The sequence below is a fragment of the Cavenderia fasciculata genome (assembly GCF_000203815.1).
Source record: "Cavenderia fasciculata unplaced genomic scaffold Scf_Dfasci-G-o-33e01.r1-3, whole genome shotgun sequence".
NCBI lineage: Eukaryota > Evosea > Eumycetozoa > Acytosteliales > Cavenderiaceae > Cavenderia > Cavenderia fasciculata.
The window spans coordinates 1,138,523-1,150,924 of record NW_004457734.1 but is presented as its reverse complement, the minus strand read 5'-3'; the positions used below and the strand labels follow the sequence as shown (position 1 = coordinate 1,150,924).

Here is a 12,402-nt window from a genome sequence, read left to right as displayed (position 1 = left end):
GTTCGTATTATATTATAATGTACAAGATAGTATTGGTCTATTGTTTAATTAGTAAATATGGGATGGTAATTTTTGAAGAATATTATTGAGCCATTCCAAACCTTGTGAAATACCTTGACCAGTGGTAGCAACGGTCGATTGTATATGCCATTTGATATCGAGTGAATATAAACCCATTTCATTGGCCAATTGAGACGATGATATTGCATCATTCAAGTCTGCCTTGTTTGCCAATACCAATAGTACAATGTTTTTTAGTGCTTCATTTGCCAATAGATTCATCATGTGTTGTGTAGTTTCTTCCAATCTATCTCTATCGGATGCATCAACAACATAAATAAGTGCATCAGTTGATTCTAAATAATATTTCCACTAATATAAATAAAAGACATATAGTTAGTGGGTGTGCATACTAGAATGAATCATTTCTCCATCATTTCCATTCTAATCTAATCTAATCAGACCATACCAATGCAGGACATCCACCGCTCACGTCCCATATAGTTAGGACGGCGTTTGATGCAAGTTGAATCGTTTCAACATTGAAACCAATAGTAGGTATAGTAGTAACCGGTTCACCAAGTTTCATATGATATAATAGTGTTGTCTTTCCAGCTGCATCTATTCCAAGCATCAATATACGATGATTTCTTTCTTTGTTTCCAAAGTTTGATAATAATGAATAGATTAATCCCATTCTAGAATACCTAGGTAGGTCTATCTATCTTCTTTCAACAATATATATATTGATGGCGAGGAGTATAATGCGAGAGTGTCGAAAGGGAGGTCAGTTAAATGATTGTTATTTGATCATTTATACACAAACAAGTATCGAGTAATGCTAATGACTCATTGTCATTACAACGAATCGAAATTAATGAGAAACCTTGGTCAGAGATCTTTTTAATTTTTCTAAAAATATAATAATATTATTAATATTAATAATAATTATCTTTCCTATCTATAAATTAATTGTAAATACAATATTGTTATTGTTTATTAAAAGGATTGTGTATAACTCGTTTCTTTGCAATGTTATCACGAACAACACGCATTTGATATCTGGTTAGTTCGACAGTATCGAACCCTTCACAAATCACAATATGAACAAACGATATGTAATGTTCGATGAACTCCATTATTCTTTCGATGACCATGAGCATCTTTTCTGAAAAGGTAAGTCCGAAATTGTATGGGTGGTGTACCAAATCAATAACATATACCATTATGGATTCAGCATGTTCCAACTTGAACCAATCCTTGTCGAAACGCATCTTTGATATTCGACATCGTTTCATAATATATAAAATAGAGCCACCAAAGACTGCCATTTTTGGATAAAAACTCTTTGCATATTTCCTATTCTTTGCTTTTTGTATGTCCTTGCTTAATATCTCAAATATTCCTTTTAACCCGGGAAAATCGTCGGGTCCAATTCGCCTAAGTTGCATTAATTTGAAGATTAGGTGGGAGGTGACGCTCCAGGCACCAAGATACTCGATCGTTGCAATATGTTGGATCTCTTTGGTGGGATTTCGGTGCTTGAAATAAGCCTCTTGTAAACCCTCAAACTTTAAAAGGTATTTACCCAAACTATAGATTATTTGGTGCTCAGCCATTACGCCTCTTTCCACCGAGTCAATTAGGTGATAGAAAGATGATGTCAATAAACAAATGTTTAGAAACCAGGGAATTCCTAATTGAACTCCACTTCAAATTCGGAATATTTAATTTTTCCATCAGTGATTTTAAATCTCTTTAAGAATTCATGTGTCTAGAATATCATATTAATGGATAAAGTTACCGGTAACAAGAAACAATGATAATTATTATATTTGGTATTAATTATGATTATTTGATATTTTTTTTGTAAAAGATTACAAACCTCGTCTAGATTTCCATCAACATCAATAACATCAGACTCTGAAATGAAACCATCCTTTACCTTATCTTTGAGCATTGTACCCATGGTAACAACAGGTTTGGGTGTTTCATTAATTATTTTTTTGTATTTGTTGTAAAGGTTATCAGCGAAGGTTAAATCAAATTCTTTCTAGGAGACAAGAACAAACCGGCATTTAGCATAACACTCTCTAGGTTTTCGACATCGACCTTTCCATTACGATCATAGTCATAAGCCTTAAAGCTGAATTCAAGATCTGACATTTGAGGATTCATTGCTGGGTTCTGTTGTGTATGAAGTGTTAATGTATAGAAAACAAAAAAAATTTAATTAATTAAAAAATATCAAAGAAAGAATAAATAATATACACTCACTATCTGCCTACCTTTTTAATAAATTTTATATTATATTAACTTTTATATTACTGTTACTATGAAAGCAAATAAGAGAATGAATGAGTCAACTTGCAAGTTGGGTTTTAATCTATTTATTTGGTTTTCAAGGTATTAATGTTCATTTTAAGAGGAAAGAACACAAACCGTTATGGTCATTTTAATTAAATTATTTATTATATATGTACAAGTTTATTTTATTATTATTAAATATTATTATTATTTTGATTGTTGATTTTTAAGAGTATTATTTAACCAATCCAAACCTTCATAAATACCATCACCTCTAGTAGCAACTGTTGGTTGCATATACCATTTTCTTTTAAGACTATGTAATCCCAATTGATCGGTTAATTGTGCCACTGATAGTGCATTTGGATCATCCATCTTATTGGCCATAATAAGTAACACTGAATCTCTCAATTCATCATCGTTGATAGCATTCATCAACTCTTCTTTTGCCTCTTCTACTCTTTCTCTATCAGCTGAATCAACGACAAATATAACAGCCGATGTTCCAGAATAATAATGTCTCCACAATGGTCTAATTTTGTTTTGGCCTCCAACATCCCATACTGTAAAGTTTACATTTCTAAAAAAAAAAAAAGTAAATAATAGAATACAATATAGGATTAGTAAATGTTGATAAATGTTAAATAATAGTTTGGTTGATAGATAATATTAAATCGATTTATACATACTTGTATTCTACAGATTCAACATTGAAACCAATAGTAGGTATAGTAGTAACGACTTCACCAAGTTTTAAACGATATAATAGTGTTGTCTTTCCAGCTGCATCTAAACCGATCATCAATATACGATATTGTTTTCCTTTTCCAATGCCAAAGTTTGATAATAATGATAAGATTAATCCCATTGTTTGATTGATTTAGTAAATGTATATTTGTTGGTTGTATTGTTGTTGTTGGTTGCTTTAGTATATGTATTATATATATGTATATATATTGATTGTATTGAATGATTTGATGATATTATCGATTAAACATGTTGATTATTTATAGTTGCTGTTGTTGTGCTTTATGATCGAGTCACTAAGAAAGGGGTGAGGAGATCTTCCCCATTTCACCATTCTAAACTCTACATGAATGTTTGATTGCTGACTATTAAACTATGACTCGAAATTCACCGAAACTTAATGACTCACAGTAAAATTTAATAACATAGCACATCAGAAATTTTGATGAACCAAGCCTAAACTATAGTATACTACTTGGTATAATCATATTATAATGTTTGAATAATATCAATCATGATAATTATTATCCATCATTAGTTTCGAGATTAATATAACATGTGTGACGGAGTATATGTATAGAGTTTTCTGAGAACAATGAATTTAATTTGGTTATTGGTTTTCCCTCCTTTTTTTTTTAAACTTTGAGGAAATAAGAGCGGGCGAATAGCATTTGACAAAGTATCTCATTAGTTTAATGTATTGTATAGATAAGTAGACATGAGTAGCAAGACAAACAACTCACAACAAAATAATAAAAAGAAGATTGTACAAGAAGAGGAGGAAAGTGAAGATGAACAATCAATAGATACTTCTGATCAAGATGATGATGATGCATCTTCATCACAGTCGTCACAGTCATCATCATCTGACAGTGAACAATCAGAAGAAGAAGAGGAATCAGAAGATGAAATAGATAGTGAAGATGAAAAGAGAACTAAAAAGAAACAAAAGAATTCATCTACACAATCAACTGTTGCAGCTGTAGTTGCCGCTGCAAAGAAACCATCACCTGCTGCTGCTGCTGCTAAAAAGAAAGCTGCTTCATCACAAGATACAACTAAATCATCGCCTACTACTACTTCAACTACTTCAACTACTTCAACAACATCAACTAATTCATCGTCTCAACAACCACAAATAGAAGAAGATGATGATGAAGAAACATCTACATCTACTACTACAACTACAACAACTATAACAAATGCAACACAGTCATCTCAACAAATAGTTAATATATCAACATCAGCAATGGTACAAACAACAGGTAATCAACCAATTAGAAGATTGATTATTGAAAAGTTAGAGATTGAGAATTTCAAGTCGTATGCTGGCAAGGTTGAATTGGGGCCATTCCACAAATGCTTTAGTTCTGTGATTGGTCCAAATGGTTCTGGTAAATCAAATGTTTTGGATTCTATTCGGTTTGTCTTTGGTGAACGTGCCAAGAACATTCGTTTCAACAAGATCTCTGAATTGATTCACAACTCTTCAACTCACAAAGGTTTAACAGAAGCTAGAGTTTCCGTTCATTTCCAAGATATTATTGAAAGAGTAAGTTTAAATTAAATTAAATTAAATTAAATGATTCATCTTGTTCTAATCTTTTTTAATTTTGTTTAGCCTGGAGAAGCAGCATATGAAGTTGTACCAGATAGTAAAATGGTGATTACTCGTACTGCAAACAAGAGTAATCAATCAAAATATTTTATTAATGGAAAACAAAAAACCTATGAAGATGTTGATGTTTTACTTAAGAGTAAAGGAATTGATATGGAATATAATAGATTTATTATTTTACAAGTAAATATAAAGAAAAAGAAATTAAAAACATCCTTTATCTTTTATTTATATTTTTCTATTTTAGGGAGAAGTTGAACAAATTGCAACAATGCAACCAAAAGCACAATCATCAAAAGATTCATATGGATTGTTGGAATATTTGGAAGAGATTATTGGGTCGAGTCAATATGTTGAAAAGATTGAACAAGCCTATAAAAAGGTGGAAGAGATGAATGCGGAAAGATCGACTATACTGAATAGATTCAAGGCAGTAGAGACAGAGTTGGGAGGATTGGAAGAGGCCAAGGACGAGGCAGAGGAATACCTTCGCATTGAAACTGAACTTTTGATTCACAAGAGTATTGCTGCACAGTTGCAGAGATACATCTTCACGCTAAACAACAACAAGTTGATGGACAAGAGAGGAGGTTTTGAAGAGGCACTCAAAAAGGTCAGAGATTCAATGGAGGCAAGTCGAGTCAAGCTACGTGAAAGCGAGATCAAGATGAAATCTGAAAACAGTATACTCGAAGAATTGGAACGATTGGTGCAAAAGACTAAAAACGAGCATGCTGCATTCCAAAAGAAATACATCAAATACAAGGAAGAAGAGAAACATCTAAAGACAATGATCAAAAAGAGTGAATCTATCATCCAAGAAGAGACCAACCGTATCGAAGAGTCTGAAAAGACACAGGAAAAGTGTAAAAAAGATATCAAAAGGTTTGAAACCGAGGCTGCCGTTCTACCAAATCAATTGGTCGAAGAGGAAAAGAAACTTGAAAAGATGACTCTAGCCACCAAGGGTGAAACGGCTCAACTGCAAGCAGAGATGGAAGAGGTTCAAAAGGAATTGATGCCATGGAGTAAAAAGTTTTCGGAAATCAAGAGCAAGGTTGACATTCAAGAATCAGAGATTGAAGTCCTCTCCAAGGATCTAAAGACATCTGTCCATCGTTTGGACGAGGCAAACAAGGCAATTGAAGATGCCAAAGTCACCATCACAAAGAGAACCACTGAAATTAGCAAGGCCAAGAAAGAATCGGAACAAATCAAACAGGAAATTGTTGAAATCTCTTCTCAATTGGACACCAAGAAACAACAAGAAGAAACTGTCTATCGTGATTGTTTGTCTACTAGAAGTAAGGTTGAAGAACTCAAATCAACTCTCTCTGAAAGTACCTCTAGAAATACGGTCATGAATCGTCTCATGAAACTCAAAGAAAATGGTGAGCTTCCTGGTATCCATGGTCGTTTGGGTGATCTTGGTGCAATTGATAAGAAATACGATGTTGCCGTTTCAACTGCTGCTCCTTCTTTAGATAATATTGTTGTTGATACTACTTCTACCGCTGAAAAATGTATTGAAGTTTTAAGGTAACAAAAAAAGAGGAAAACAAAAAATATTATATATTAATATTAATATATTTAATCATTTTATTAATTATTTTTATTTTATTTTATTTTTTTAGAAAAGAAAATCTTGGTAGAGCAACATTTATTATTTTAGATAAAATTGAACATTTGGCATCAAATATTGATAGATTTAGAGGACCACAAGGTGTAGAGAGATTATATGATCTTGTAAAGATGAAGAGTCCAAATTATAGTAATGCATTTTACTTTGCATTGCGTGATACTTTGATTGCCAATGACATTGATAGTGCAACCAAGATTGCTTTTGGCACCAAGGGCACCAAGTATCGTGTCGTTACATTGGAAGGTGGTGTGATTGAACAAAGTGGTGCCATGTCTGGTGGTGGTAACCGTGTTGCCAGAGGTGCCATGGGTTCCAAGATTGTTGGCGACCCGGTCGAAGACAGAAAACAATTGGGCAAGCTAAACGACTCCATGTCCAACTTGGAGGGTCAACTCCAACAGATTCGTGAAGAAAAGCGTGCACTCGAACAATCACTCCAACAATTACAACGTAGAAAGGCAGATCTTGAATTTGACCTCCCCAAGATGGAAATGGATATCAAGGCTGCTCACAAGAAACAAGAAGAACTTTCAAAGGCCATCCCAGCCCTCGAACATCAAATCAAGGTCTCTAGTCAAAAACAAGAAAGAGTTGATCAAATCAAAGAAACCCTCAAAACTGATAAAAAGGAATATGACAAGTTAAAGGAAAAGGTTGATAGTTTGGAAAAATCAATTCAATCAATTAGAAACAAAATTTTAAATGTTGGTGGAAGTGCTTTAAAAAATCAAAAAACTTTAGTTGATGAATTACAACAAAAGGTAAATAATAGAAAAAAAACAAATAATAATAGAAAAGAAAATAATATTAATTTTATTTATTTTATTTAATTTTTAGATTGATACAACAAGACATGGTATAACAAAAGCAAATGTTCAAATTAAAAGTTTAGAAAAATCAATAGAGAAATCTCAAAAAGCATTGGAACAACATAAACAAGAAATTGAGGATCTCAAAGCCAAATTAAAAGGTCTTTTGGAAAAGAAAGAGGCAATGAAAAAGGATGAAGAAATTTGTCGTAAAGCCTTTGATGACAATAGTGACAAGGTGGATGAAAAGGTAGAAGAGATTAAAAAGATTAGAGAGGAATATGAAGAGGCTAAAAAGATTGATGATAAATCTAAAAGCAAGGAAATTGATCTTACAAATAGTATTGAAGATTTAACAAAAACCATCCAAGAAAATAATGATCTAGCTAGTAAATTTACTAGAAAGTTTGAAGAATTAAATCAACAAAAATTAAGGTAAAAACAAATAGAAAAGTAAAAAAATTGATAATATATATTAATATTTCTTTTTTTTATTTTTTATAGATTAAAGATTTTTGAAAATGATCCAGATGAACCATTAGTAATTTATACAGATGATCAACTTGAAGCGTTGAGTCAACAAAAAGATGAAAATAGTGCAAAGATTGTTAGTCTTTCTAGTCAAAGGGAGAAATTAAAGTCAACTTCAATCAATCCAATTAGAGAATATAGAAAGAAACTTCAAGATTTGGAAAAACAACAAGATCACCTACAAGCAATTACCAAAGAAAGAGATGATTTGAAAAAACTATACGATGATCTCAGAAAGAAGCGTTTGGATGACTTTATGGCTGGTTTTACCATCATCACCCTTAAACTCAAGGAAATGTACAGAATTATTACTATTGGTGGTGATGCAGAACTTGAATTGGCCGATACCTCTGATCCATTTTCTGAAGGTATTATATTTAGTGTTCGTCCTCCAAAAAAGAGTTGGAAACGTATTACTGATTTATCAGGTGGTGAAAAGGTACAAAAAAAAAAAGAAAAAAAAAAAGAAAAAGAAAATAATTTATTTGATATTAATATTTTCTTATCATTTTTAGACATTGAGTTCATTGGCACTTGTATTTGCATTACATCATTATAAACCAACACCATTATATTTTATGGATGAAATTGATGCTGCCCTCGATTACAAGAATACTTCGATTATTGCCAATTATATTAAAGATAGTACAAAGAATGCTCAATTTATCATCATTTCTCTTCGTAACTATATGTTTGAACTTGCCGATCGTCTTGTTGGTATTTACAAAACTGACAATTGTACCAAGAGTATAACAATCAACCCTGCCACTTTTGCTGAAAAAATTATTACCAAAAAGAATAATAACAAAGAAAATGTTGATCCAAATAATAATAATAGTCAACAAAAAACTAATAATAATAATAATAATTCCCAAACAAATAATAATATTGTTTAATAAAAAAGTATTAATATATTTTTAAAAAGACTTGTTTTTTTTGAGTAGATGATTAAAAAAAAAGAAAACTTTTATTGTACAGAGACTATCCAAAGGTTTTTAGTTGCTGCAACATGGTTTTTTTCTTTGATTGTTATTTTCAATTGGTGGAATTGGTAAACGACCAGAACCTGGACGTGGATTGGGAGTTTTTGGTAGTTTTTTAGCTATTTCTACAAAAAGTTCATTTACGTTTTGGGCAGTTTTGGCAGAGGTTTCCATAAACAGTAACCCATTTTCTTCGGCATATTGTTGTGCTTCCTAAAATATATTTGAGATAAATTAGAGAGAGAAATTCAAACAACATTATTAATGGATTGTTGGTCGCCGAAAATCAAGAATGAAGATTTTTGGTTTTTTTTTTTATAAATATCCGATTCGCCCCATCAATAGTGCAAATCCTCACTTTAGTGCCGATGGATGTGGAATTGTACGGGGAAGAGACATCCCTCTCCCGTACCTCTTTTGTATATCTCCATAATAATAAGATACAAATCCAATCGTGAACACTTTTTTTGATAGGGGGTTGACATGGATAGTCTTTAAAGATTTAAAACTTACAGCAGTCTCTACTTTTCTCTTTGCAGCCAAATCCAACTTATTTCCTGCCAATGCTATAACAATATTTGGACTTCCTTGTCTTTGTAATTCCTTGACCCATTTGATAGCTCTTTCGAATGAATCTTGACTTCTAATATCATAAACAACAATAGCTGCTTGAGCACCACGATAATACATTGGAGCCAAAGTATGATATCTTTCTTGTCCAGCCTGTTTTGAATTGAATTTAGAAATTAATTAATCCATTATAGTTAAAGAATGTATATTTGATTGATCGATCGATTGATTGATTGATTGATTTGATAACATACTGTATCCCAAATTTCAAACTTTACTGTAGTATCATTTAAACAAACTGTTTGAGCTAAAAAGGCAGCTGTAATTTACAAAGTTTATAAATAAAAAAGGAGAGAGAGAGAGAGAGAGAGAGACGTTGTCAGGTTACTTGTTGTGTCTATATGATCTCTGTCTGCTCTAGTTTGCTTTTAAACCTACCTCCTATAGTACTTTCTTGATAGTCTAAAAAGTGTCCACGTACAAATCTAAGAACCAAACTACTCTTTCCTACAGCAGCTTCTCCAAGTAATACCAATTTAAATTGAAATATCTTATTATTATTGTTCATTTTTGTCTATATAAGTTGTATATAAAAGAGGTAAAAGAATAAGTTTTTTTTTTTTTACTCATTGTTGTACTATATGACTACGACAGAGGAGGAGGGTTGTATAAACGATAATAAATCGTTTGCAGTACAACCACTCTCTCTGATAATCATCACATCATGTGCGAGTTTAAAACTACATACAATGTAAGTGTGTGTATATATATGTAAAAGAAAACTCTTTAGGAGATAATGATGTTAATGTTAGTCTAAAATGATGGTTTGAGGATAAAGATGATTCTTTGATGATGTGTGTGATGATATATATAATATTATAATATGTGAAATGGGTATAATATAGAGTGTGGCTACTTTATTATTATTGTTGCTTTAGCTATTCTCCCTTTCTCTCTTTTTTTGTTATATTTGTTGATGTTGAGTTTTAAATTTTTGATTATTACAAAGAAAGAGAGAGAAGACCCTTGTTGCAATCTTTTTTTTTTTTTTTTTTTTAATTTTAATTTTTTTTTTTTTGCAACAAGAAGAATTTGCACAACAACAAACAATGTCTTTTTATATATTATTATTATTACCTTTTGTTTTTTCTCGTGAACTATGACTACTACTGCTACTACAATATGACTACAACAATCTTTCTTTAAAAGAATAAATCCTCAAGCAAGAGGAGAGGAAAGGAATAAAATAAAAAAGTAAAAAAAAAAAAATAAAAGGTGAGAGACGAAAGAAGAAGTACAGAGTGAGAGAGGGGGGAAAGTGGGTCGATTATCGATAATCATATTATATCTTTTTGGAATAATTATTTATTATTATTAAATTTCATATTATATAAATATATTATATTCAATCTCTTTTTTATTTTATTTAAGATTTATATTTAATTATGTATGTTTATGTTTCTGGAGAGGAAGATATTTTGAGAGTTTGTTTGGGATGGTAGTATTTTGATTGTTAAAGTAGGAACCTTGAAATGGTCCATTTTCAAACCAAATATAAATTGGAATCATTTAATTTAATTTAGAATACACGGTTTGATTGAGAGATTGATTGATTATTTATTTATTTATTTATAAGATTTGGATTTATCTTTATATATCTTGTAAAGATAAATAAATATTTATATATATTTTACATAAAGAAGAAAAAAAAAGGAGAATCATTTGATTAACAAATATAATTAATTGGTGTTATATAGTGTTGCTTAGTGGATGACATGGTATCCGAATTTCTTGTGACGAACGATGCTGGCAGCGGCAATGGTGAAAAAGAGTGATACGATGGCAGCGACCAAGGTGATGATCCAACCAATAACTGGTTTCCAATACAAGACTGAATCTTCTCCCTTAAACTCGGAGCAGAAATCAGTGCCTTTGAGATTGATATTAACAGCTAATCCATCCTCGATATCATCACAGAATGCATTATTGATTCTATAGAAATAAAAAAAAAATGTTAGAATAATATGTAGATTAGGTTGAATGATCATTTTTGTTTTTTTTGTTGTTTACCTAACAAACAAAGCAGTGGCTAAAACATTTGAAATGAGGGTAATAATGGCAGAAACAAGGATGAACTTTCTAGAATGCTTGTGCAAGTGTTTGAGCATACCAACACCAGTAACGAGTAATCCAAGAACGGCCTATTAAAACAATAAGAATATATTAATATTAATTAATTAATTATTACATTTTGTCAAAAATATATTTTTGATTTGTTTGATGCTTACAAAAATAAAAGAGATAATGACAAAGGCAAAAGAAGTGTAGATTACAGTTCTGGTCTTGGAGTCTCCGTCCCATTCAGTAAGAGTGTCACCTGAAATTACACCATCTCTTGAAAAGTCAAAATGTAAATCAACTAGTTGTGAGTTGGTTCCAATCTCATACCATGGAGTTGATTGAAGGAATGCATAGACATTCATACCAATAACAGCGGCAGAGAATAATAATGTTAAAAATCCTCCAAGTAGATGTACGTGACCCATTTTTTTATAGAATTTAATTTAATATTTAATATTTAATATATATTATATATTGCTAGATATTTGTAAAAGTTGTAAAAAGGGAAAAGAAAAGAGATAAATTAGATAGAGATAAAAAAAAAAAAGATAGATTAAATAAAATGAGGGGGGTTGATTTTGAATGTTGATGATCTTTGAGAGTGATGACAAAGAGAGAGAGAATAGAGTGATTTTTTTTGTAAGCACACACACTCTCTCTGTGGATCACCCGTCTATTTAAATGTTGTTTGTTAAAAGGGTGTTGGGATCCAAAGAATAGTGGGTGTGGTGATCCTAAAATCATGGGACGGGTGCCACCTCATATATTCTCTCATACTGTGAGGATTCCTAGTGGAATATATAGATTGTTTAAATAAATACCTGAAAGAGTAGGAAATAAAAAGATTACAACAATGAATGATATAATCTTGAGTTGAAAGGATTCCGAGGAGAAAGAAGGAGGAGTTTAAAAGTCGGAGGAGGAGGACAACAATCGATAAATAAAAATCTTTCTTAAAGTGGCTTGGGCCAATAGGATTGTTTTTTTCGCGTGCGACACAAACTCGTTTCGAGAATTTGTAGGAAAATTGGGGTCTCTCTCATCGCGATTAGTACTACCTTTTTTTGATCAAAG

General features: G+C 31.5%; 6 protein-coding genes across 6 annotated transcripts; 1 reads left to right on the top strand and 5 right to left on the bottom strand.

Annotated features, from left to right (window-relative positions):
* Positions 1-48: 48 nt before the first annotated feature.
* Positions 49-697, bottom strand: DFA_04689 (uncharacterized protein; the record flags this gene model as incomplete). Its single annotated transcript, XM_004360353.1, has 2 exons — positions 49-372; positions 470-697. The coding sequence occupies 2 exons, from the start codon at positions 695-697 to the stop codon at positions 49-51; spliced, it is 552 nt and encodes a 183-aa protein (XP_004360410.1).
* A 94-nt stretch (positions 698-791) lies between these two features.
* On the bottom strand, positions 792-1,451 carry DFA_04688 (uncharacterized protein; the record flags this gene model as incomplete). The annotated part of the gene is made up of 2 exons (XM_004360352.1): positions 792-912; positions 1,114-1,451. The coding sequence occupies 2 exons, from the start codon at positions 1,449-1,451 to the stop codon at positions 792-794; spliced, it is 459 nt and encodes a 152-aa protein (XP_004360409.1).
* Positions 1,452-2,514: 1,063 nt separating this feature from the next.
* Positions 2,515-3,175, bottom strand: DFA_04687 (ADP-ribosylation factor-like protein; the record flags this gene model as incomplete). Its single annotated transcript, XM_004360351.1, has 2 exons — positions 2,515-2,887; positions 2,997-3,175. 2 exons carry the CDS (start codon positions 3,173-3,175, stop codon positions 2,515-2,517), a joined length of 552 nt encoding a protein of 183 aa, XP_004360408.1.
* Positions 3,176-3,772: 597 nt separating this feature from the next.
* Positions 3,773-8,550, top strand: smc4 (structural maintenance of chromosome protein; the record flags this gene model as incomplete). Its single annotated transcript, XM_004360350.1, has 7 exons — positions 3,773-4,606; positions 4,676-4,855; positions 4,920-6,211; positions 6,307-7,075; positions 7,152-7,558; positions 7,628-8,093; positions 8,170-8,550. The coding sequence occupies 7 exons, from the start codon at positions 3,773-3,775 to the stop codon at positions 8,548-8,550; spliced, it is 4,329 nt and encodes a 1,442-aa protein (XP_004360407.1).
* A 99-nt stretch (positions 8,551-8,649) lies between these two features.
* rab5A (Rab GTPase) lies at positions 8,650-9,775 on the bottom strand (the record flags this gene model as incomplete). The annotated part of the gene is made up of 4 exons (XM_004360349.1): positions 8,650-8,850; positions 9,151-9,360; positions 9,462-9,526; positions 9,646-9,775. The coding sequence occupies 4 exons, from the start codon at positions 9,773-9,775 to the stop codon at positions 8,650-8,652; spliced, it is 606 nt and encodes a 201-aa protein (XP_004360406.1).
* Positions 9,776-10,970: 1,195 nt separating this feature from the next.
* On the bottom strand, positions 10,971-11,753 carry DFA_04684 (uncharacterized protein; the record flags this gene model as incomplete). The annotated part of the gene is made up of 3 exons (XM_004360348.1): positions 10,971-11,199; positions 11,278-11,408; positions 11,496-11,753. The coding sequence occupies 3 exons, from the start codon at positions 11,751-11,753 to the stop codon at positions 10,971-10,973; spliced, it is 618 nt and encodes a 205-aa protein (XP_004360405.1).
* Positions 11,754-12,402: the final 649 nt, after the last annotated feature.